At 44.2% G+C, this 26,098-nt stretch overlaps 1 protein-coding gene across 1 annotated transcript in view; it reads right to left on the reverse strand.

The window, feature by feature from the left end:
- Positions 1-982: 982 nt before the first annotated feature.
- The window catches only part of smurf2 (SMAD specific E3 ubiquitin protein ligase 2), a 68,910-nt gene continuing 43,794 nt past the window's right edge, over positions 983-26,098 (reverse strand). The window contains exons 9-19 of the mRNA XM_084072700.1: positions 20,467-20,551; positions 19,138-19,296; positions 18,794-18,841; positions 12,782-12,983; positions 10,872-10,975; positions 10,514-10,628; positions 9,684-9,862; positions 8,465-8,723; positions 7,444-7,645; positions 3,918-3,993; positions 983-3,609 (exon numbers count right to left, since the gene is read on the reverse strand). Coding sequence (XP_083928826.1) covers positions 3,510-3,609; positions 3,918-3,993; positions 7,444-7,645; positions 8,465-8,723; positions 9,684-9,862; positions 10,514-10,628; positions 10,872-10,975; positions 12,782-12,983; positions 18,794-18,841; positions 19,138-19,296; positions 20,467-20,551 — 1,529 coding nt within the window. The 3' untranslated portion in view covers positions 983-3,509. The remainder of the gene's footprint in view (positions 3,610-3,917; positions 3,994-7,443; positions 7,646-8,464; positions 8,724-9,683; positions 9,863-10,513; positions 10,629-10,871; positions 10,976-12,781; positions 12,984-18,793; positions 18,842-19,137; positions 19,297-20,466; positions 20,552-26,098) is intronic.

Below are 26,098 nucleotides of genomic sequence, written 5' to 3' on the forward strand. Positions count from 1 at the left end.
CCGTAAGGGGTGGGTCTTATGACAAGACATGAAAAATGTATTCATTCATTCATTCATTCATTCATTCATTCATTCATTCATACAAGTATACAGATACATTCATACACATGCTCACCCTCTCCCACCCACTCCACCAAACCAAACCATCAGCTGTTAAACAGAAGAGAAAGAAGGGTACAGTACAAATAAATCAGTGTATGTATCCCTACCAATAGTCAATTTAGAAGCATAAACAAGCTGATCAAGATGTAAATATAGGGAAGTCCTGAAGCGACAGAAGGATCCAATAGTGGATCCAATAGATAGAGGAAGATCATTCTAATCAGATGGAGCTTTGTAGCAGAATGACCTTCGTCCAACTTCTTTAAAGATTTGTGGGACAACAAAGTAAGGATATTTCCTAAGTGTCTAAGTGGATATGATTAAGTAGATGGAACCAAATACTTTAAAATAAGAAGGGCAACTAAAGTAAATGCATTTAAAAATGAAGTGAAACCAATGTAATTGCAGTGATGAGTTCCATGTGTTCTCAATGCTTAGAGGTAGATTCTTATCCATCTTATCATCAGGGAGGCTTCTGATCTGTCCCAAATTAATTCTGCAGCATGACTATGACCCAAACATACAGCCAGACTGAACCCACAGAGCCCTGATCTCAACATGATCGAGTCAGTCTGGTATCACATATAGAGACAGAGGCATTTGAGACCATTGCCTAACTCCACAGAAGTGGCAAATTCTGCAATATGTTAAGAACAACCTACCTGCTGTGCAGCGTAAAAAAAACTATTATGCAAGTGTACGTAGGAGAATTGGAGCCGTTTTAACGGCAAAGGGTGGTCACACCAGATGTTGATTAGATCCCCCCCCCCCCCCCACAAACGCTTAAAACTTTTGCGCTGTATTTCTTTAACCCAACTCAACTCTGTTTAGCTTTCATTCACAAGAGATGACACTATATAAAAAAGACATTACATCTCTGTACAAGGTGCCTTACATCATTAGACAAAGGCAAGTTTAATTAGAACTAATTACACACAAAAATAAAATACTCTTACAAAAATGATAGTGTTAACATACATCAAATTGCATCAGTCAGCTATGAGAGATATAGTCCTGCTAGTGGATCATGCTAAAAAAGGGGGGGAAAGGGGGAGGGACAAGAAACCAAGAGCTGCATCTCAATGTTGACTTGTTAATAAAAAGTTCAGTTGTTCAGGAAGAGGCAGCTGTGGAGCGATACTGAGAGATGTAGTGTAGGAAACAAACACTAGAGAGTTCTGTTTGTGCACAGGACTTGAGAGTAAATGAATGTCTACTTATAAAATTGATCAGTCCATTTTACCTATCTGGCATAGAGGTCTTCACCAAGTACACGTGGCAACCTGGTTCTGTATGTGTGCAATTCTTTTTTTATTTTAAGAAAAACCTTTTCTACTTAAGTTAAAGATAAATTACTTTGCGTGATCCACATAAATGAACAATATCTTATTACTGTACAAAGCACCATCTGAGGACACTTCTCACTTTGCATACACTTCTACATTAAAAAATAACAAAATGAGCTACTCATTTTTTAAGTGTATGCAAACCGTCAGAACAGTCCATGGTCATAAGAGATTGCTAGACAGGCAGCATCATTTAGAAAACATTCAAGAGTTTTTGTGTCAAATCATAGAAACTCCATGTTCTTGAAATTAAAACATTACTGGTACGACTGCTTAGCTGGGTAAAAATAATCATCTCACTCACTATATGTTTAATCAAAAGCCCATGTGAAAACACAATAGCGTTATTAACTGTCTACTGTGGGCAACACAATGCAAATTACAAGATTGTAAAGACCATTAACATAATCTGTAGGCCCCTCAATCAATGTGGGTGGGGTCAGAATTTGTGTTTTGCTTGTTCCTGAAAAATATTACAACTTAACGTGACATCTCCTGAGAATGTGGCTAGCTAGAGGTCTGCATGTATTGATTTGTGGCCACAAACAGTTTTTGGGGGGCAAGTAGTGTATTTTGAATTCTAGCATTAAGCTGCAAGAGTAAGTTTGCCAATAAAACAAACATGTATGTTATTTAGCACCACATGGCTATGACCATAAGGTAGTAGAGGTTGTTTTTGCTATGTCGACAGACAACACATACAAAATGTCACTATGGGTTATCTTTTCGTATTCCTGGATTTTGAACAGATCACTTGGAAATAATGTGTCGAGCTAGCGGAAATAATGTAAACCCCAAGTACAGAAGAACTACAAAAATTGAGAAATCATGATTTTCACAGACCATCGTACTGAATGTTGTTGGAGGATATCACTAACATTTAAAGGGTCAGCTTAATGTTTTCAAAGATTCATTCATTCAAAACTATTATGGCACTCAGAGGACATTGTGTGTTTGATCTGCCCTTAAGACATACCACTCCACATAGATAGGAGAGAGGCTAGGTAAAGATGTCAACCACAGCAATCAAAGTGAACTTCATTCAAGCTTAATTCTGCTTTCACAAATTGTCTTCTATAATTTAAACAGTAACACTTAACATTTAAAAGATTTCATTTTTTTCTGGAATAATGTCAAAGGGTTTCTGGAATATAACAGCAATAAATTATATATATATTATATATAATTTTAGTGTTTCTTTTTCATTTTCCCATTATATAAAAATAACACATTTCAAGCTATTCATTCATTTCTTCTTTTTCTCTTTCTTTTTTTTCGGACAAAACCTAGATGTCAGACGTATGAAATAGGTTTTGACTGGGAATGCAGCGCTGGTTGTCAGGTGTAGATCCCTGCTGCTGTCTTTGGAGAGGGTTGTAAACATTGGGTCACATTCGCTCTACTTCTGGATACAGCCTCTTGTCTTTAGTTCTGGGATGCAGTCTCCGCTGTCCAGCCTCGGTGCTAACTGAAACCCCCACATAAAGGCACCGGGAAGCCTTCACACCAAACCCCCCTGCCCAGACTCTCTGCATCCATTATGCTATTAAAGAGTGTTTTTGCATGGTTGTATTAACCAGCAATAACCCTGTACTCTGCCAAACCAGTCTCGTTAACGTGGGTTCTGAGTGGACTGACACGTTCTGCATGGTAAGATGATGCATTGCTACATGGAATACTGTCTATTCATTTTAGATGCTAAAAAAGGAACTTACAAAAGAAAGGGAAGAGTCAGCACTTTTTGCAGGTTCCACAAGTTAGTAAATAGTCTGAGTTATTAGCAGCTGTAAAGGTCCGTTTTTAATAATAATAATCATAAAAAAAAGTAGAGGTGGGTGTAGAGAAACTCAAGGTGAGTCTTGCCGCATGTTGTGGTCTTTTTCTGGCCACACCCGCCTCCCCACCAGGCCTGGCCACATGTCCCTGGTGAGTATGGGAGTCCTGGGGTCAGGTGACCATGGCCGACCCCCTGTTGAATTGGACTGATTTGTGGAGAGGTCCAATCACGGTCAAACTGTGTTGTTCCTGGTGCTTGCCGATCCTCCCGTCTGCATCCGTGTGTCACTCTACAGCGAAGCCACATGTCTCCTCAATGGCAGTGAGCAGCTTGTCGTATAATTTGTCATACAGCTCGTAGGGAGGAATGTCGATCCGGTTGAAACTAGATGAAGACAAGGCAGAAAAGACCTTAGTTTCCAGGTTTTGCAGCAGAAACCTTGTGTGATGTGATGAAGCGGTTAATATTCAGAACATGTTAAAACATCATAAATGTTTATGGATACACAAACCACAGTCATAAACAGAACCCTGTTCTGTTCAACATAAAGCTTCATGGCAGTTATAAAGTGAATTAAATGGATTGAATCCTAAAAGCGTGACATAAATGCTATGTCTAGGTTCACAACTGTACATATGAACATATGTTGCATCCCATGAGCAGCATAGGAAAGTATTCTATTGTGGACTCACCAGGTGTGGGCTTTGGGCAGGTTGTTGGAGCTGGCATCAATCTGGTGGATGGTGAAAAGCCGTGGCCCAGCAGCACCTGTAAGAAAGATCTACAGTTACTCTAAAGCTGTGGTGCACAAAATGTAGGACCAGAGGCAGTTCTAGGGTGTAGCCTCGGGTGGCACAGGCCACCCCTGGAATGAGGTGCCCATTGAGTGCCTCCGCATTACACACCACTTTATGCATTCGGAAATATGCTCTAAGAGCATTGAAATGCACCCGGGCCACGGCCATGGGGTACCAAGGTGGGCCAAGGTGCGCCGAGCATCGCCAATCAAAAATGCCAAGCACTGAAAACAGGTTTCTTCTTTTTTTTACACATTTTTTATCCCATGATTTTGCAACCCATTTTTTTCACCCAGTTGAATTGTCTAAGTAATCCTGGGCGCTACACTCCCTCTGAGTATATGTGAGTCTATAGTGTGACCTCATCATTGAACCTCATTGAACACCAAAAATGGTTTGTGCAACTTCATTCACAAACTGCACACAAAACATTCAAATGGTTCAAATCTGTTTCTTTAGCCTTCAGTTTAATACTGTAGTATATTCGACACCTCCATACAACTTTTGACCCGACACAACACTGTGCACCACCCATAAAACAGCAGATTTTAGGAGTTTGTGTGAGACACACACACACACACACACACACACACACACACACACACACACACACACACACAAATTGAAGTAGAGGTTTGCATAGCTGAGCCGTGTGGTTGCACGTTCTGGTGGACAAGATTTGCAGACACAGTGAACACAGAGTACACACATTTTACATACAACCAAACACAGACTCATTTCAATATCTTCGCAACACACAGCTCAACAAATAAATCTATTAAACAAACATAATAACTGTCAATTGAGAAAATATGGACTTGTGTTTACGGTGCAGTTTGCTTGCATGTAGAGACAATCAATGTATTAGTGAAAACATGCATTTAGATTTCTAACCCAATATTGCATCCCTTGATGTGCTTACTGTAATATTTTAAGTATTATGGTGGGCAACCATATATTTCTGATCAACCAGTCGATCTTGATCTTGGTCACACCATCTGCCATCCAATCACACTCAGGCTTGGTGGTTTGAATGTGAATCCTCAACGACTCATATGAGGGGAGTGGCACACCGCATTTTAACATATAAATGTGCTTTTCAGCATATGAATGGTCCAGGTGTGTTGGTTGTTTAGTTCTTTTCAACCACAGTTAATGAGACAATAGCATTGAGAACGAGTTCAGGAAGAGACACGAGAGACAGAAGATATAACATTTCCACAGAAAATAGCAAGATAATTATTTTTAAGGTCATGTCGAATGGAAAACATATTTATTCATTTTGAAACCAAGTAGCCAAGTCCCATAAATTGTTTCATTATTGTTCTAAGTGCTCACTTTTCACCCCAGATCCCATAAATTGTTTCATTATTGTTTTAAGTGCTCACTTTTCACCCAGATAGTCAGAACTTACCTTTATTATCTATATTCAATTATTGGCTCATTCTTTGTTTTGGTTTGGTTTTATTATTATAGCACTGACTTATTATTTGCATTATTCTAATTAGCAGCATATAATAAGACAATGGTGCTTTTCACAGTTTAAAAAATATATCTTTTCGAGAATTGTCGCTACTTTTTTTTACATTTTTGTATACAGATTAAAAAAATTGCAGATCTACGATCACAAGCTTGAACATTAGCTATTTAGCAATTTGTCTTACATCAAAGTATATAAGGCTTAAGGTGAGGAGGGTGATCTCTGTCACTGCACTAGTGACTACTACACGTTGGTCAGGGAACCTGTTCACTTCAGTGGGGAGCTGAACTGGGAAGAGAAGGTGTGCATTCAATTATGCACACATCAAGGTTGCCATTGTTACTACATGACTTCTCACTGTATAATATTTTCTTTTCATTCCAGATAATTCTAGCTTATTCAGGTTGAAGTGACATCCTAAAGACCAGATAAAATTGCTGTGCACAGTACCCCAACTCTGGTCATAACGCAATACAAATATTTATTCACAATCACCACCAATGCGAAATGACTGGGAGTTGTTTATCATTGGTCCATGCTTCCCTGTGTGTAACATTGCCTGCAACCAGGACACATTTCATATTGTGCCGAAAACCGATGCAGAGTATTAGGAAAATTGTCTACTGTGACCGCGGGCACGTGCAAAGCTTGTAAAGTCAAGCCTTTAAGCAACATTTTTACGTGTGGTCCCAGGTGTAGCTACTGTTAGTGCACCAAGTAAATTTATGTTGTGTTTGACCCCTATGGCTGCTGGATGGTGGGTGAGTTGTCTGACTGTCAAACAGGAAGAGCAGTGGATCACAGTGTGCTCTGCATGTCTCTCTCTCTCTCACTCTCTTTCTCTGGGCAGTGGTGTCTGCCAGGATGGACCCACTGAACCACTGGACTCTGCTCTGACTCAGGGTTCAGCCCGGGCCAGAAAAAACACAGTGACACTGATGCACAAAGAGGAGCACAGAATCTTGTGAAGATATTTGATTGAATAGAACAAGCAGCCCCCCCCCCGGTGCCCGTTGTGCCAACAGAGCTACTGAATAGGGGAGAGCACCGCTTTCAGGAGAGGGATGATCAGTGTGGGAAATGGAAAAAGTGAGTGCTCCACCTCACCTCCCACAGTGTAGTAGGGGCCAGACAGCTCTTTACAGGATAGGTAAGTATAGCTCCTTTGATGCAGCGCAATATTTGTCTTTATCTGTCATAAGCTGTGTTTCCACTGGAATACAGATATATTACTGAGCAAAACAATGTACATAAATTGCTGGCATTGACAGGTCAGATTCATACACCATTCACACACCACCCTCCTTCACAGTTAAGTAGTCATGTGACTGTTCCCATGAGATGTTAATGTTAAGGCGCTATACGAATGCACCATTTATCAAATATGTGTACCAGGGACCACCAGTGGTCCTTGAGGGGGATTCACTGCTTTAACCTCTCAGATGGCGGACAGTTGGGGCTTACAGGCCTGTGAATCACACCAGTGACACCAGTCGTTCATGATCGATTCGTTCAAAAGAACTAGTTCATTTGCCGTGAACGAGCTTGTTCACTTTCTGAAACTGTTACGCTCACGTGCAACGTAAAAATAAAACGCTCCCGCGATGGTGTTTTACACACATTATAAAACATACATGAACCACTTTAGCCCTATTTTATACCTAGGCTATTTGAAAATAGCAGGTCTACAAGCTCACAACGCTACGCGTTGTGAGCTTGTAGATCGGCTATTTTCAAATATATTAGTACTTTTACTTTTGGTACTTTAAGTATATTTTGATGCCAATACTTTTGTACTTTTACTCGAGTACATTTTGAACACTAGAAAATAGCGCTACTGAACGAGAATGTGAACGAATCATTTGAAGGAATCATTGCCGTGAACGAAATCGTTCGTTCAGTGAAATGAACGTTTTTTCCCACCACTAAATCACACCATACCTTGCAGTGCCTTGAAGCCTTGAAGGGGGACCCTGGACGAGCCGGTGACAAACTGCAGGAGGCGGGCTCTGCGCTCCTCGTCGTACGACTCCACCGCCTTCCAGAACCACTTGACGATGTTGCTGTCGGGCGTGCAGTGCTTAAGCCGCGTGTTGGACCTCCAGTCTTTGATGTCTATTTTGCCGAGCCCGCACACGATCAGCTGCAAGGAGAGAAGAGGGAGGCATTTTAAAAATTACCAATTCCAAATGTATTCAGACATAATGGATAATAAGGCCACGTACTGTAGGCTGCGTCTTAGTGGGCCAGTTAGTGTGCCATGTCCTTGGAACGCAGTTCAGGACATACGTCACATGACCTCCAACCCGCCAAGCTCGAAAAGCGTAGCCATTTGAAATGTAACGTGTGACATTTGGGTAGAATTTGGTTTCTTCCCATTTTACCACCTAAACCCGGGCATCCCTATTTTGTGCATGTCATTATAGGCAAACTTTAACCCATTAAGACCTGGAACTGTGTCATTTTTAGACTTGAGCTAAAAAAGCATTATTTTACACTTTGGGCTATTCAAAAATAGCAGATATACAAGCTCATAGCGCGGCACCGAGTGCCGCGCTACGAGCTTGTAGATCTGCTATTTTTGAAAAATCGTGAAAATGTGTGCAAATCTTCTGAATATATATATATTTTAAAGCGAACATTTTTAACTCAAATCTTTGCTTCTGGGGGTCCCTGGAACAACATATTTTGATGGGGGTCCGCGGCCAAATACATATAATTTTGGGGGTCCATGACATGAAAAAGATTGAGCACCACTGATATAGAAACATACGTTTTTCAGAATACTGTTGAGATTTAGGAGACATGTAGAATCGGCTTCAGGTCTCAATGGGTTAACCACCTAAACCAGGGCATCCCTATTTTGTGCATGTCATTATAGGCAAACTTTAATGATGTGATGTCATCACATATTGCATAAAGTCATGGTAGGTATGCTGGAGTTGCGCTGTGGAAGAGTTACCTCAAGCTCCTTCTCGTCAAAAGCCTTGAGGAGGTGCTGGGGGATGACCTCATTGAAGCCCTTCTGCAAGGCCAGGAACTGGGCCTCGATGCCGCGAAGGAAGCGCCAGTTGACGTACAGCCGCACATACTCCTTCTTGGTGTCCTGGGTGACTTGGATGCTCTTGCCGTTGGGCTTGAGCTCGTGCTGGATGATCTCGCCGTACGCGTTGTGCTCCACGCAGAAGGTGTGGTCCAGCACGCCCGTGATGTCGTTGTCCCTGAGACGCACATGGAAGGACATACTTCATTGGAGGACTCTGGCTGTCAGGTGTCATGTAGTTAAAGCTACCAATCTGCACTTGTCAACTACTGGTTTCTCCCCAGAGAAGGCAGACATGCTCTAATTGGCTCAGTGGTAAAAATGTCAGCAGTTGTGCGGGGTACCCGAGCTCATGGTAGGACATGAGTGCAGCTTTAACTTGAAAACTTTTGGACAGTAATGCTGAAATGAGCAGAAAAATAAAACATTGACAATGTATTTATCATAATTTTATAATGTCTGCTGTAAGACCTAGGTAAAGTCTCTAGGTGGCACTGTCATTCTCTCATTTGAGCTAGAGGTTGTTAAAATGTATGTATAATTGTAGCAATTTCCAATTTGCGAGTGGCTTAAATATTTATATTTATATTAAACATTTATTTGAACTCTCCAGCTCTTTGTACATTTTCAGGTCGGGATACAAGTTCTATCCAATCAGGAGAGAGAATTCAAATGATAAAGTAGTGAAATTAGAAGTGATGAAACAAAAACAAAAACACAGACAATTGGAACTGGAACACTATAAATTGACACTGATAAATTATGTTTGTGGGGTTCTCTCTCCTGATTGTATACAAATGGTATCCTGACCTGAAAATGTATTTTCTGTTTACTTAAGAGCTGGAAAGACCCCTGTTATTGAACAACCACTCTATAGCAGTCCCTACTATCGGCATGTAGAGCGTACCCAAAGAAATAAAAACGCCTCCACAGAAAACATGCAAATGGGTTTGTCGTCCACATTGGCACATCTGCCCTTTTCTTGTTTAATTCCCAGGAAACATTTAACCATTTCCCATGGGCTGTATAGTTGACCGTATTCCCATGGGCTACAATAGATATCTTAAGCTATTTTCATCAATTGGGTTGCTAGCGTTCAAGAGGTTCATTTTGACAATCTGCTCCACATGCTACGTACAGTATCCAGACAAGGCTGTTGTGCAGGTCTGGGTCAACAGACTCCATGTCGTCCAGGGTGATGGGTTTGCCCAGCAGCTGCTTGTAGAAGGGCAGGGTGAAGCCTCCATCAATGTAGTGTCCGTGGAACACCGCCATGCCCATGATACGGCCAACAAAGTGGAAATAAGACAAGTGTTCCTACCAGAGAGACAACAAACGTGTTAGTTTCTGGAAGAACACCGCACATGTTCTTTTTCTTTTCTTTTTTAAAGACGTACATCTGAAAACAATTCCATCCTTTAGGGAACTCGTGCATTCATGTTTTCAGAACAAATTCCATGTATTTGATTGCTCAAGACTGGGTTTGAGTGTGTCGAGCTGACATTTGGCCCTCTGCTAGATTGTTACAATATCTGTCTGTCTGTCTGTCTCAAGTCTCCGCTTACTACTCAAGTAGACGACATCAGAATCTCAACCATTTGTCTTTTGACCGTTTGAGAAATCCTAAAGGATAAAAAGTCAGTGAATAATCTATCATGAGAGTCTCAACAGAACAGTTAAATCCATTGCTTCACTCATCGGGGGGAAGTGTGTCCAGAAGAGTATCTTTGCTGGCCTGAGAACGGTGGTTGAGAACAGAGGGGGGACGCGAGGCCAAATAAACAGGGAGGGGCAAAGCTGTAGAAGATAACAGCCGATGAACCAACCAAATGTTTGCATGATCCCTCTTGACAGTGACGGCATTCTTGGAGGATATGTGTATGCGTGTGTGCGTGCTTTCTGTCTGTCTGGAGAGTGGGTCTTCTGTGTTGTGGTCAGTCAGTCTGTTGTGTTCTGTCTCAGACTCACCGGATTGACGGCAGAGTCAGGGTTTATCTGCAGGGTGTAGATGTCGTCACGGGAGTACTGGAACAGGCCGTAGTACGGGTTTAGCATCTCGTGGGACAGAAGATACAACCACTCCCTGCATAGACGCGGACAGGGGGTAGAGAACATATATGGTGAGAAAAGTCAGACATCAATTATATGTCCACTGCATTGTAATCCTCTGTCATCATGGAAAATGTATGAAGAGACTTTGGCAGAACAAATGTATTCTCTCTAAAACAAGGAAACACACATTTAGCAGGCTGTGAGGTCTGCCACAAGGGGGCAGACCGCAATGTAACATTTACATAACAGTGAGTGTCTTATAGGGATTTCTTACCTAGCCACTCCACCGTAGTCGAGCCCCTCTTCTCCTCTGAACTTCACCATCAGTCTCTTCCACAGGTCCTTCGGCCTCATCTTCATCACTTGACGATACGACTCCTGCATCAGAAACATGCGCGTATTACAGACACAGCACAGGGACAAGCGGACAGTTGGTGACAGTAACGGTTAGCTCTCCAAAAACTACTCAAGAGGGACCATCTGGTATATACAGTCTCTATGGCCGCTGGCCAGGGAGAAACACAGAGAGAGAAGCAGGCATCTATCTACTGGCTAACGTGCGTGTGAGCGATGCCGGTTCTGGGGAGGAAGCCAAGGAACATACATTCCTGTGACCCGTCATGTAGAACTGAGCATCCCAGAAGATGATGTGTGCCAAAGTAACCCTGTGGCAAAGGCCCTTTATCAAACTCAATTATCGGGGCTTAAAGGGCCGATAAGAGGTCCCCAAAATCATGTGACACTTTGGGCCTGGCAGTCCCATGAGAGAGTGAGCAGAGCCAGCATACAGTCCGATGCCTTGCATGGTGGCTCATGAGAAACATGGCAGGAATGTACAAAGCCATCATCTGGGCTGCCTTGCCTCGTCTGTCCTGAACAGACAACCCCTCTTACTAAACGATTATCCTTAATGGATTGCAATCAAAAAACTGCAGGGTGCGAAGCAGTGTAAACCACTCTGTACCATAACAACACTTTTCACTAGGTTGTATTTTGATAAAGGCAAACCATTCAACCCCTCTCGTGTGTCTGTCTGCTGGGATCTGACCGCCTCCGTCAAGTGTTGGGCCCACGTGCAGACAGCTTCCAGTGTCAGGGGGAGGCTCATTTAAAGTGGATTAGAGGCAGTTATAATAAACACAACCCATAAGACTATAATAACATGGCCTCTTTGACAGCAGCAGTCCACCCGTGCCCTCCAGATACGCTGAGAGGGAGAAGAAATAAGAGTGCCTTATCGCAGCAGAAAAGTACACAAGAAGACAGCTTTGACAGCTCGCCGGCCAACACTTGCCCCATTCAGTCATAATTTAATGCCTGGGTCGGTCTGGTGAAGCTATGAAGTTATGTCTAGCCCCTTGCCATGGCCCTACCTCTGGTTCGGGCCCCCCGCCCCACTGCTTTGTGTTGAGATCAGCCAACAAAAATGTCTTCCCTCAGATTAACAGACACGGCTGTTTCCAGCACATTCCATCACATATTTTACGAGGGGTCATGTAGTCTGTTTGCAGGTGTTGTTGCGGCTATGAAGGCCCGGCACCTCCTAGACTCCGAGAACTCCCCCGCTGAGAAAATGCACTTGAGAAAATCCGCATTTCAAACAAGGGGGTCTGCTTTCGATTTTGAACAGACTACCATCACACATCATAGATAATGGTGTGTGTGTGTGTGTGTGTGTGTGTGTGTGTGTGTGTGTGTGTGTGTGTGTGTGTGTGTGTGTGTGTGTGTGTGTGTGTGTGTGTGTGTGTGTGTGTGTGTGTGTGTGTGTGTGTGTGTGTGTGTGTGTGTGTGTGTGTGTGTGTGTGTGTGTGTGTGTGTAATAGCTAACAGCTAATCTGCCACAGGCAATGACCTTTATGGGAGTATCTAATGGATGGGAAAACTTACTCTTGAACTGCGAGAGAGGACAGAATGTTTGAGAGACATGGGTATCGTGCCGTTCGCCTCACTCTGCAATCTGAATTAAATAAGGAGTGCATTCCTTATTCTTCGCTGGCAATATGCGAGCAAGTCTAAGATTAAACAGATTTGAAGTGACTGAGCAGTGTCTGACTTTGCTGTGTGAGTGCGCACGCACACGCGTGGCCACATTTTGGCCAATCAATTTTTCTAAAACTCCTTCCAAACAGGTTACATGTCAAAATGGTACATGTAGCCTGTCACTCACCCCCTTCCTTCCCTCACCTCAAATATCTCCTCACGGGACACTTCGATACGGCAGTGGCCAGCCTGGGGCTGCTGCTGGGATAACTCCTGACGGAGGATCTTGAGCTTCTGTACCAGGTCTCTCTTGTACTTGGGCACCGTGAGGCACTCTGCCTCCTCGGGTAGCTGACTGGGAGACACCAGAACCTGCTGGGCCTGGTCCTTCGACTGGTTCTGACGGCTGTGGAGAAGGGCAAAGGTGGGGTAGAAATGGGAGAAATGGACATGGAAAAAGAGAGAGTCAGGGAGAAGAGAAAGAGAAAAAAATGAACAACAAAGACAAACAGCCAACTCATAACACAGAAAAATAAGCAAGCAAGCACACCGGGTAAAACAACACACCACGAGCCAACAAACTGAAAGTGAGGCCTGTGGCTCTGTCTGTACTCTCTGCTGACTGTGGAGAATGCCGGGTAAACACACTGAGGTCATCTGGGAAACGCATCAAATCAAACAGCTGCCTTGGCCTCACAGAGACACACACAGGTGGAGGTGGGAGTCTCGCCGGAGGAAACACACACACACACACACACACACACACACACACACACACACACACACACACACACACACACACACACACACACACACACACACACACACACACACACACACACACACACACACACACACACACTATACACACACTATACACAAACACACTCAAATATTAAATACACAAGCATACATATTAAATACACAGCATTAAACGCACACAGACACACATGCGCACACAGCAGGGGGGAACAAGTAGACGAGGGGCTGGAGTGACAGGTCCATGGAGCCACGCTGTCTGTAAACAGAATGATGGCCCTGCAGTCAAACCTTCTTCTATGCCCCGACAGACTCTACAAACAAATGCATATGTCCTCTACTACCCCCACCCCCCTTAACACGCACACTAACACGTCCCCCTCTGGCCACAGGGACCAACCTGGGGGCCAGATTCACAGGTAGGTGAGTGCCATGCCAGCCCTGCTCACCCCTGGGTGGGCACAGGGCCCCCAAGGCAGTCTAGCGCAGACAGACAGCTCAGCTAAAACAGGGCTCCCAGTCTCAACGGAGGAGTGTGTGTATGTGTGCGTGCGTGGGACTGGGGCAGAGACAAGAAAAGTTCTGCAAATAGATTCTCTGTTGCCATTGACTCATCATGTACTGTATACTTGAGGCAACCCGAGGGTCACTGAGGCCGTTGTTCAGAATTAGATGTTTGGGTTTGAGAAGAGAGGCTTCGCAGGCCAGGGTCCTATGCCGTTACAGAAAGGCAGAGCAAAGCCGTTCTACTGGATACGAGGGTTCTTGGCCAAATACCTCATCACTAACATTGTGGGTTCGAGCCCTGCTTGTGAACTCGCGTCTGTTAAAATCTTGAAAATGTACAAATAAAACCAGGACCAGGAAAACAAAAAGTATTACCAAGAAACCGGTTTGTTTACGATGAAGAAGCGGGAGGGATCTTCAGGAGCTTGTGATTTATTGTTTGTGCCCCTGTCAATCCTACAAGGACCACCTCTGCGATGGGCGGACAGAGAAGCCTCAGTTAACCGCAGTTATCAAAGAGGCGGTGGATATTATCTGAGGTTTGCATTTTGGCCACGAGTTCCACTCTGGCCCAGACCCCTGGACGAAGAACTGAACTTCTGAACCGAGGGGATGGGAGGGTGGGGGGGCTGGATGGAAGAGGCTGGCACTGTACGGTGGGGAGCGGGGCACGCAACACACACACACAAGAATCAAAAGGCCCTTTATGAAGCTAGCACCATTTGCACGTTGGCCTTTTGCACTTCATTGGGGCATTGCAGGCACACTCAGTTCTGAGCTGGGCTATAAACACCAAACCACTCGATGGTGGGACACACAGAGGTTGCTGGGAGCACACACACACACTCAGTGCATCTGTGTGCACTGTTCATATGTTGTTCAGGTTCATTTATCATGGAGGGGAAAAAAAGACCAGTGACAAGAAACTCTGAACTCTGGACTCTCAAGAAACAATGAAATGCTTATTCACAGCTCCCTCACACCAACTCACCCCAACAATAACAGAGACAGCAACGCAGATAGCAGTCACACAACACACAGTGAATCCGTGAAACACAGCTCACAAATCAATACAACAATAGCACAAGAACACCACCACCTGAGTTCAACAATAAAGTTCATTTAGATAAGACATATGGAAGGAATAATTGCTGATTGGAATAAGGTATTATACCATGAAGTGAGAGTATAAACAGCAAGTCTCCTTCAATAAATCCAAGGCAGAGTCTAGTTTTGTAGAGAAAAAAAAAAGTTAAAAGCCCTTTATTTTACATGGCTAGAAAAAATGAAAAAAGACCTACATGTTGCGACCTGCTCTGGTCTTCATCAGCGTCAGGGTAAATACAGTTATTTCTTGTTGAGCATACATGTGGGTTTGAGCATGAGCATAAGCTAAGTGTTAAGAAGGATTCGCATGGTGAAAGTACATGTCTCCACGTGCCAGATTTATAAATCCCCTAAAAACATGCAGCGGATATCAACTTGATCAACGAGGCAAATGGATTTTCAAGTTGTGTCTGAAGCAGGCCATTTAACTCCCACATTAACCAGAGTAAAATTTGCTCTTATGGTATTCACCAAATGGCTCGAATTATTTCTCAGCCACAACGTGCCATGACAGCTTATTCTCAACAAAAGTGGCGGCTCTTCTAGGTGCCCACTCTCGTCAGATTAATCCACTTCCTCCTATCCCAGAAAGACACAGGGCCCCCACAGGCCACTCCGGCCCTCCAATCCCTTTATTTCCTGCAGACTAGACTCAGAGGGAGGGAAAGATATGTAGATGGGGGTTAGGCAGGAAGGACTGCCTCCCGACAGCACCCAAACACAGAGGACAGCTCGGAGGGCGGAAGGGAAGGAAGGAGAAGGGAGAGGTGAGGCATGGAGATTACTCTCCATGCACTTTCACCCATAAATCAAACATTCCTCCACTGTCCTCTCTCTGTCTCGCTCGCCCACATACACGCACACACACACACACACACACACACGCGCGCGCACGCACGCACGCACGCACGCACGCACGCACGCACGCACGCACGCACGCACGCACGCACGCACGCACGCACGCACGCACGCACACCCTCACTCTCCCTTCCCTTTCCAAGTCGTTCCCCTGGTGAGCACAGTGTTGTGGTTTTATGTCTTTGCAGAGATACGTGTATTAAAATATAATAATACAATAATCACTTTTGACAAACACTTTATTCTACAGCAGTGTAGGGCTGTTAACATTCCTCAGAAATAGTATTTGAATATTGGTCTAAAAAAGACCAGTATTTTGTACACTAATCGGAAGCCATTCGAATGTTCATTGTTATATTCGAATGTAAAGAAAAATTCAATATTTGAGGAATATTCGATATTCGAATATTAATTTACCAGCCCTACACCAGTGTAACGCCTGTATATTAAATCAGTTTACTAACCCATGGAAAACAATTTCATGTACACACTATAATCACTTCATGCAACTCTGCCTCCGATGTGTCATCTGTTTGGGTAGGAAGTGCATAACAATTGCGTGCTTAGGATGCTTTGCTATAGGTTGATGTGACACACAGACTAATAACACTGGGATATGGCCGTTGTCAATAAAGTGTTACCAAACCATCCTCACTAATAAAATTCAACATTGCTTAAATGCAAGAAAAAAGCCATCCTCTGTGGAAATGAAACAGCAACTTCCCGTGCGAGAATACAGACGGTCAGCCAGCTCTTAAAAACAGACAAGGATTCAGTTACCTATTGTACAGTGACCATGACCAGCTGCACTGGTGGGGGGGGGGATTCATCAGAAGATATTGCAACACCACACGGGGAGTCTAACCAAAACCGTGCTCTGGCTGGCCGATCCAATGTCTTTAGCGAATAAAGAGGGGCCAATAAACCATGAGATTGACGGACATATATATATCAAACATTTTTGTGGGATGACGGCCGTGTGAGGGGTGAAAACTTCTGAAATCCCTGCCCTTGATAAAAGGCAGATGTCTTGACGGAAAGCCATGGCGACTGATCTCTTTTCCAGAGGTTTTTGTCGCGAGCGGGAACGTCGCTCCGAAGCCGGTCCCAGTTCCAGTCATGGTCCAGCGGCTTCATACTGGAGCCGCTCGCTGGTCAGCTTGGAGTTTCAAGTTTCAACATTTCATTCAGAGAATGGAAAATGGCCTTTCAAATGCAAGGGGAGAGGCTTAAGAATGGATCACTGGGGCTCGTGGCAGTGATTGGTTTTAAAACCTGGTCACTTGCACGTCAGGACTGGAGAAAGTTAGTTTGCTCAACTTGAGCAAAGGAATCTGAGCCCTGGACTAACCAGTGGAATTATCAGTAGCATGAAATGAAACCCCTATCAAACACTCAGTGAGGTGTGTTAGATTAACACACACACACACACACACACACACACACACACACACCTTTACAGATCTCTTCCATCCATGTCAAAGTCAGGGGTTTCTCACTTCAGAGCACATACGCAAGGAAAGTATGTGGTCGGATTGTACATCACTCTAATGGCTATAGACTTGCTTTTGCCGCTGAGACGCCATCCTTTCTCTGACTCAGATATGATCATTCCTCTGAAATAAAGTAATCAATAACCAAAACCCTACTCCCTTCCTGGCTTTGATGTGTAATAATTATCCAACCTGTGTATTTATAGAACAGGAAAAACGCTACGTGCGAGATTTTCGCACATCTGGACGTTATTGGGCTTAAAACGAAAAAGAAAAATTCCTGCATTACAAAAACGTACGTGGCGTGCCAGGCTGGGTTTTTATAAGATTTTCAGAGCACCACGGATGAGAAGAAAAAAAATGAGTACAAAGTACTCAAACACGTTCTTTGATCTGTCAGGACAGGGGGAAAAAAAGAAACCCGATCTCTCTATTTCCATCCGTCCGTCGAAGCACTCCGCCTCTCCCCGCACGCGGAGGAGGAATGAGGTCAGGCGGTGAAGGAGGCCCGTCGAAGCACCCACAACGCTGCTCCCACCTTCCACAGAGGCCTGGGACCCTCTGTGGCCATCGCCATGACTGTATTTGAACAGCTGCATGAGGTGAAAATGTTTCAAAGCATGCACACACACACACACACACGCAGGGGCGCAAGCAAAAAAAAAAGAAACAGGCAGCCACCACAAAGTGCAGAGGCAAGTCCGACAGACTTGTGTGGGTATACACACACACGTGCACTGCACATGCACATGTGAACACCCGTAAACACACACACGAACAAACACGGTTCATTCATTTACTGAGCATATCCTGGCCGCAGACACGGCAGCCTTGGTTTCCAGGCCGCTATCTGATGTGCAGCCAAAGCCTGCTTTGTGACGGATTGTGTGCTAAAACTCCTTCACCATCAAAACCTCTGCAGGCAGGGCTGTGGAATTTAAACTGCAATGTGTGTGCATGTGTGGAGGGAAAACTGTGGGGGAGTGCATGGGAGTGTGTGTGTGTGTGTGTGTGTGTGTGTGTGTGTGTGTGTGTGTGTGTGTGTGTGTCTGCTCAGCAGAAAAGCAGCTCTGATTGTTGAACCTCCACAGGTGGTGAACACACCTTGGCGTAGGATCCTGCTGTAAAAGACTCAACGTGGGGTCCTCAGACCCGCAAGGAGTCCTTGCGGGTCCCCGACTAAATAACTGATAGTTAGGAACCAAATGGACCCTTAATCCTCAGATTTAAATGAACACTGTGGATTTTACAGTGTAGATTGGGGTCCCAGAGAAAAAGAACGTATCATCCATGGCCTGATGTATATCAAACTGGGGGTCCTTGAAATCACTGCTGTAAAACATTCTCTGAAGGGGGAAGGTCTGTTTATATTTCCTTGTGTGTGTGTGTGTGTGTGTGTGTGTGTGTGTGTGTGTGTGTGTGTGTGTGTGTGTGTGTGTGTGTGTGTGTGTGTGTGTGTGTGTGTGTGTGTGTGTGTGTGGTTGTGCCTTACCTGACATTCTGACTTTCTACACCACCACGAGAACCGTTGGGGCTTGGACTGCAGATACATAAAAAAGAAAGAAAACACACACATACACACACACACACACACACACACACACACACACACACACACACACACACACACACACACACACACACACACACACACACACACACACACACACACACACACACACACACACACACACACACACACAAGAAAACAAAACATTTACTAATTGTACACCACAGTGACTTCATAACAGACAGTCTTTCAGTGTCATTTGTATTTGTCACTAATTAGTTCAGTTAAAGAGAAAAAAAAAGAAGGAAACCAATAGACGGACTCACTTGAGGACTAGATGCAGGTTGGCGGAGAGGCGCGGGTCCGTGAACTGCGTGGTTCGGTTGTTGTGATCCACGAAATAGACTCGGCCAGTGGCGGTATTTCTGATTTCCCAGCCAGGGGGCAGCGGACCAAGCTCCTCACAGTTCACGTTGCTGAGATCTCTGAAAGACGTGACACACACACACACACACAGGTCAGATACAGTATAGTGGCACTCAAAACAGAAAAAGAGACAGAATTTTTCTCTTTCTCTCTGTCTATCTTTATAATAAAAAACTATTCAGAGCAAGTGACTCAGGGCCGAGAGAGGAGACTCAGGCGGAGAGTGAGGATTTTCTGACATGTCTGAGAAATCACTTTAATGCTATTTTTCCCTTCTTTCCTCCCATCAGAGTTATTTACTGCTGCCAAGCAGCCCTTTTTTCCGGCAGTGGTTCACAGAGCCGAAAAGGTTCAGAACACTGCAGCGGAGTAGCTCCGCTACGCTGGCGCTCACTTATCGGCTTCTGCCGGTTCAGAGCCAAAGCAGAGCAGAGGAGCCTCCAGAGTATTCAGAACTTTGGCGGCTCAGTCTCATCTGGAGCCGTCTGCCCAGTGAGGTGTGGCCTGACCAATGTGGCTAGTATTCATGGCAATAAAAATACCATCCATCACGCTGCATATTGACACAGAGTGAGGGTGGACTGGCCCAGGTATTATGATATCGCTCATGTTTTATTGATCTAGTTTGCAGCACACTGCTGTGTCTGTGTGCATGTGTGAACGTGCATGTACATTATGTCCTTCTGGGAGTTTGGTAGTCAATAGCGCTCACATGTCTGAGTGAGCAGGGCCCTTGAGTCTCCAGTATGACAGAGTGGAAGGCCTGTTCTTTTGTACTTGCATCCTGTGGTGGGACCAGAGTCTAGAGGTCTCTTAAGCACAGAGAGACCTCTAGCAAGAGAGAGAACTCATAGCGTTCCACAAGCCAGTAATCAGCTTCTGCTTTCCTAGGGGATACTAAAGCACTGACTGGTTCTCAACCTTTTTAATTAAAAAAAAATGTCCCTGGAACCCAGGTTGAGAACCAGTGTACTAGAGGACCAGGCGACTTCAGTAACCAGAGATGTGAGGGGGATATACACATGCATGGCACCAGACTGTATCTTCTGTTCAATATCTTGTCATTAAACAAACGTTTCTGGGGAAATGCCAGGTGAAAATGACCATTAACAGGAATATGTTTAAAAAAAACAGCTAAACGAAAAAATAACGAAAAAGTGTGAATAATATGGGGAAATGCATACAGTGTTGTGGGTTGCAGCCATACACAGGCGTTATGGCAGACATACCTAGGTACTCTGGGGTCGTGCCATGTACTAACGCCCGTCTGGGTGTGGAGAAAGTACACCTGTCCTTGCTGCGTAGTCCTCTGCTCTGTAGGGGGTAGGGGGGTGAAGACAAAAGGATATTAAAACCTGTGGAAGGATTCAGGCACACTGTTACACAACAGAGCGATTTTGGGCGGCGTAAATCTCCTCCGCACCCCCACGTGGAGCGCACAAGACGTTGTGTCGACAACGTCGGAAAATGAAATGAGGTTTGATTTATACTGTATGTGTGTGTGTCGGGCCAGAGCTTGTGTGGCATCTGCGTGCGTAATAGAGAGAGATAGAGATCACACATGGGTGGAGATAAAAGCAGACCGTTCTGTCGGCGGAGGTCCCAGACTCAAATGGATTGGTGGGGTTGGAGGAAAGAGGGATGAAGGATGAAGGTGGATGGGAAGACTGAGAAGGAGAGATGGGGGGAGCTCATTCATCATAGGGGTTGACATGGATATTTCCACAGAGCAGCCCGCCAGGGAGCTCTCTTCTCTCTGGCATCCCTGTGGACATTACTGCCCGGTTTTAGCGTGCGTGTACATAATGGAGTCCAACCGATGACCAGATTATTGGGTCTGATGCCGTTCCTGATTGTGAAGAGCCTAAACCACCTAAAACCAATGTTTTTTCTAATCAATCTGAAAAACATTTTATAAAAAACAATTATAAAAATATATATTCTTTCGCATAGATAAAATATAAACACAAATTGAACTATTTTTATTTAACCATTTAAGCCCTGTCTATAATGACATGTCCAAAATAGAGAAGCCAGAGGTTTAAAGTGGCTGATATATGAGCTAGACTGATATATCAGTTGGGCTCTAGTACATGAGCCCCCTTCCACCACAGCAGACTAGTGCATGACTCACTCCATGTATTCGGTGCCTCCATGTACTGTACTCGATGATCTGGAGATACCGTAGGGCTGGCTGATGTGCCTTATTTTAAGCCAAGGCATACCGGTATCACACAAAGGTTCGCACAATGTCATCATCAATGCTATCATTGCTTTAAAAAAAGAGAAGGAAAAAAAACTAGAACAATTTGCTCTTGGGAGCACAGATCTCCACCAGGCCGGTTGCCAACCCAGGCCTTTGTCAGTCGTGGTGGGGTGCAGCCGCCTGGACACGAGGAAGCTGCGGATGGAAACTGAGTTTGCACGACAGACTGTGTGTTTGTGGTGCCCACTATGGGCGGAAGTGAAAGGGGTTTGGGAGGTGCACTATATAGAGGCCCCTCAACATGCAATTCCAATTTGGGCATGATTGGATGTTGCATTCATGACATGCGGCGTGTTTTTTAAGAAATAGGCCATGCCCACAAATTTGTGAAGGCAATTACAGGAAAATGCTAGGGAGAATAAAAATCCTGTTTGACGGCCGTTGTCACATCATGACTCTATGAGACCATTTGTGCCTCCGGAGACAAAAATACATGTGACATTGCAAACAATGCATGCATACGTATGCGAGGCACAATAACTCGGCTGAAGTCCCCAAACCCTTAAATGATAAGAATGGGTGTTAGGGGTGCATTTTGTTTGCATTTCTTCAGAGATGAAGTCAGACTAAGAAACACCTCTGACTACTTTTAAACTCAGGTAATAATGATATTTAAACTGTTCTCAACAGCATTTTGTTAAGCGTTTCCGTCTACCTAAATATTGATGCAATCAACACTTGTCTCTTTTCAAAATAAGGAAATTGTGAATTGTTGATTCTGATTGGAGTATCAATTTGTACTAGGAAGAAAGGAAAAGAAGAATAAAGAAAAGTGTACATAGTGTAATAAAAGGGTTTTGGTACACTAATCAGCGTGCATATGAAATGTTCAGGGGGACACTATAATATCCTCGTAACATTTTACCACGGTAAATACATTCTATGAATGTAAGAGTGTCTGGGACACTCTTAAGGCTGGTACACACTGCAAGACCTTAAAGTGGTCGGGGGGTCATCTGATCGTTAAGCATAACACACTGCAGGAGTTTATTTCTTGAAATCGGCTGTCATAATATCGTTGTGGTCTTCACAACACGATTGATCCCCGACAAGGGCTGACACACTGTAGGATAGTTCACTAGGATGCTATCTCCAGAGTCAGACCCAATACATACATTTGTGTTTATTCCAATTCATTTTAATCGACGTATCCCGTGATATGCCTCTCTCCCTCTCCCTCTCCCCCCGGGCCCTCTCTCTCTCCCCCCTCTCTCGCTCTCTCTCTCGCTCGCTCGTCAAGAGCGCAGAAACGGTCAGTGCCATGTCTGCTTATTATAAGCGACTTTGGGATTGTTTTTCTGTAAAGTTGCTTGAAAGTGTAGTTGTTTTTTTGGCCTTGTTTCCTAATGTTGTTTGAACCAGTTGTTCTCAAACATTTTCATGGCAAGGACCCCCAAATTAATAATAATAATTAATTGTCCACAGAGGCGCAGACCTCCCACTTCTGAAAACATGTTGTGCCATAGACCCCCATTCAAGATCTGTGTGGATTTTGTAAATATTCCCCCCCGCCCCCCAAAATGTCTTCTTTAAAAATAGCCTATCTACAACGTGAGCTTGTAGATCGTCTATTTTCAAGTATCCAATGTATTTGTATATAGGCTTAAAGTGCTCATAGTCGCTTTTGTTGGGCTTGTTTTCACAAACCTGGTTGCTTATTTCTCTCGCAAAATCTGGCAACACAGACAACGACACACACACACACACACACACACACACACACACACACACAGAGAGAGAGAGAGAGCGCTCGCTCTCTCTCTCTGTCTCTCTCTCTCTCTCTCTGTACAATTCCTCTAAAATAAACAGCCCACCAGGCTCGCTCACTTTCTCATTTTGTTTAATAATGTTAACTTATTAGAGGACTGGACGGTAATATTGCGGTAGGGACTGTTTGTTGTGGTCAGGTCCAGCGACGCACATTACAGCCACGGTGGCTGTAATGTGCTCTCATTGGCTGTAGCGTGCATCTCCTCTCAAGGTGCTCGCAGCCCCGTTCATAGTGTATGATATTGTCTGTTGTCCTGTCCCAGACAGAGATGAATATCTAACAATTTAGATATCTGAAAACGGTCGGAAAGCCGTCGCAGAGCGGAGAATCGCGGCCACATCGGGTCGCAGAGCCTTTCACACACACAGAGCATTATCTCGCCGATCAAAGGCCGATCTGCGTCAGGTTGGGAGGTTTTGTCGGCGAGCGCCAAAAAATGTCGGCGACAGCAATATCGGACCTAATGTCTTGCAGTGTGTACCAGCCCTTAAGCTCTGTTCAGAGGAGGTGTGTGAGAACCTGGGGTGTGAGACCCAAAATCATGTTCTCCTAACATATGTTACAAAACCAGCAATGACATCATGGTAAATTCCACATGTCGTGGCAAAACCAAAGGAGGATAAATGCTTTTACACTAAACCTTTACTTAAATGCCTTTCACACATGCACTTTAATATGGACATTTTCCAGACTTTAAACGGTCGGGCTGTATATATGAACGCAAATGTCCGACTCACTAGGACCTGATATGCAACAGACTTTATGCTTCCAGCTCCATTGAGTTAAGTCGAGGTAATGTCTGATTGAATTCAAACAGCTCAATGTGTGAATGGACGCAGTGATTATCCGGTGAATTTGCATGAGCGATCTGTCATGTTCCGTGGAAGGAAATTCATTTGAAAAAGATCATATTTGATCCTCGCATCTCCTTCACGCTGTTAAGTGGGAGTAGCTAACGCATGCGTCTACCCAGACACCGCCCCTTGCCTTATCAAACAGAGTATTTTAGTTATACAGTATGTGAAACAGACATTCTCCTGTTGCGTGCTACATGTGTGAAAGGCTAACACTGGACAATGTCCCGGCCTGATTCCCCAGACATTTTCCAGAATTCATAAGTGAAAAGGGCTTTAGGTTATTTCTGGTAGTCTTCATCTTGACTGATGAGCAAAACTAAAACCACAATTGCACTTTGACCTTTATGCTTTTACATTGAACAAAGGGTCTAAAAATGTATTGATTTAGCAGAAAACACAGACAGAATAACAGAACTGGGACATAACCAGATATCATATACTACTGTATCATGAAATTTGGAGATGTGCAACATCAGAATAAAATATGGGGTTAGGTGCCGTTATTTCTGCGAGTGCATGCCGTTTTCACGTATACGTAATACATATCAGTATATATCACTACTAAGTTTGTAGAGTGCGATGCCTTCGTTTCATGTAGATTACACCAGAGAGTGACTGCAGTTCAGTTCTGTGAGAGAAACATTTATGAAAGATATGATGTAATCCAGCAAACATGCTCTGGCAATGGTTGTCAGGTCTATGTGTGCACGTGCTTGGTGTCAGGGTTCCCAAAAACTTTAATGGGGGGGGGGGGATATTTGGGAAAAATACACAGTATTTGGGCCACCCCCATCAGGTATGAATTGGATAACCAAATAGAGAGATAAACCGATATCAATAATATTACAATATATATTTTGTGATCGAAAAAAGAAAGGAACAGCAACAAATATTGATAGAGAGAGAGTGAGAGAGAGAGAAAGAGTGGAGCTGCCAGTGAGAGAGAAACCACAAGGAGCCTCCTAATCAGACAGGCTGTGATAGTGTCCTCCAAACGAGGCTCCAAAAGCCGCAACAAGATTTCCAGTGTTAACTCCCCTCAGGCTGTGTGACGGATATAGGCTTGTGTGTGTGTGTGTGTGTGTGTGTGTGTGTGTGTGTGTGTGTGTGTGTGTGTGTGTGTGTGTGTGTGTGTGTGTGTGTGTGTGTGTGTGTGTGTGTGTGTGTGTGTGTGTGTGTGTGTTTACATGAATATGTCTGACTGCTTCAATGTGTGCAGAGAGAGGGAGACACGTGGAGGGGAAGGGGTGGAGTGAACGGCCAGCCTTTAACTGCTAGATCAATTCAATTAAGTCAGTCTAAACAGGACACCGATTAGCTGGGTGACTCAGCCCGCTGTTGAGCTAGGATGGGGGTCCTAAGAATCATGACACAGGCAGCACAGATACACACACAGCGGCGCTCTGATGTTGTGGGCTTAGCATGTTTTGCATATAGCTGTCAGCGCGTTGTTGGCGGTGTTCCTGAAGTGGAGCGTGTCAGTTGCAGTAAACTTACCACTCGTACTTTTGTTATTCATTAAACATTTTGTCCCTTTCAATACTGCAATATTTCATATCGTTGCTGTCCGGCAGAAACCAGTTAACTCCATTTTGACGCTTTTGCATTTTTTTCCATAAATCAGGGCCATTGAACACCCAAAAATGGAAACCAATGAAAAGCATTAAAAAGCGCTTCTGACAAAACCAGCTAACTCCATTGGATCCTCAAACTTCCAGGCTCCACCCCCTTTTGACCTCCAATCTCATTGCGAGCTTGGAGGTCCATTCAGCTGTTCTCATCAATGATGAACAATTTTTTTTTCTCATTTCCTGAAAATTGAACATTTTGGAGTTTGCGGTTTCTGCCGGACAGCAGAGATATACTTTTATTTTGTTCTACAATACTAAATAAAAGCATATTATATGTTGTTTATCAGTGGACAGCTAGCACAGACTGCCGAAATGAGAGACATTAATATGACGTGT

Source organism: Gymnoscopelus microlampas (assembly GCF_963454915.1).
Source record: "Gymnoscopelus microlampas genome assembly, chromosome: 11".
NCBI classification, from domain to species: domain Eukaryota; kingdom Metazoa; phylum Chordata; class Actinopteri; order Myctophiformes; family Myctophidae; genus Gymnoscopelus; species Gymnoscopelus microlampas.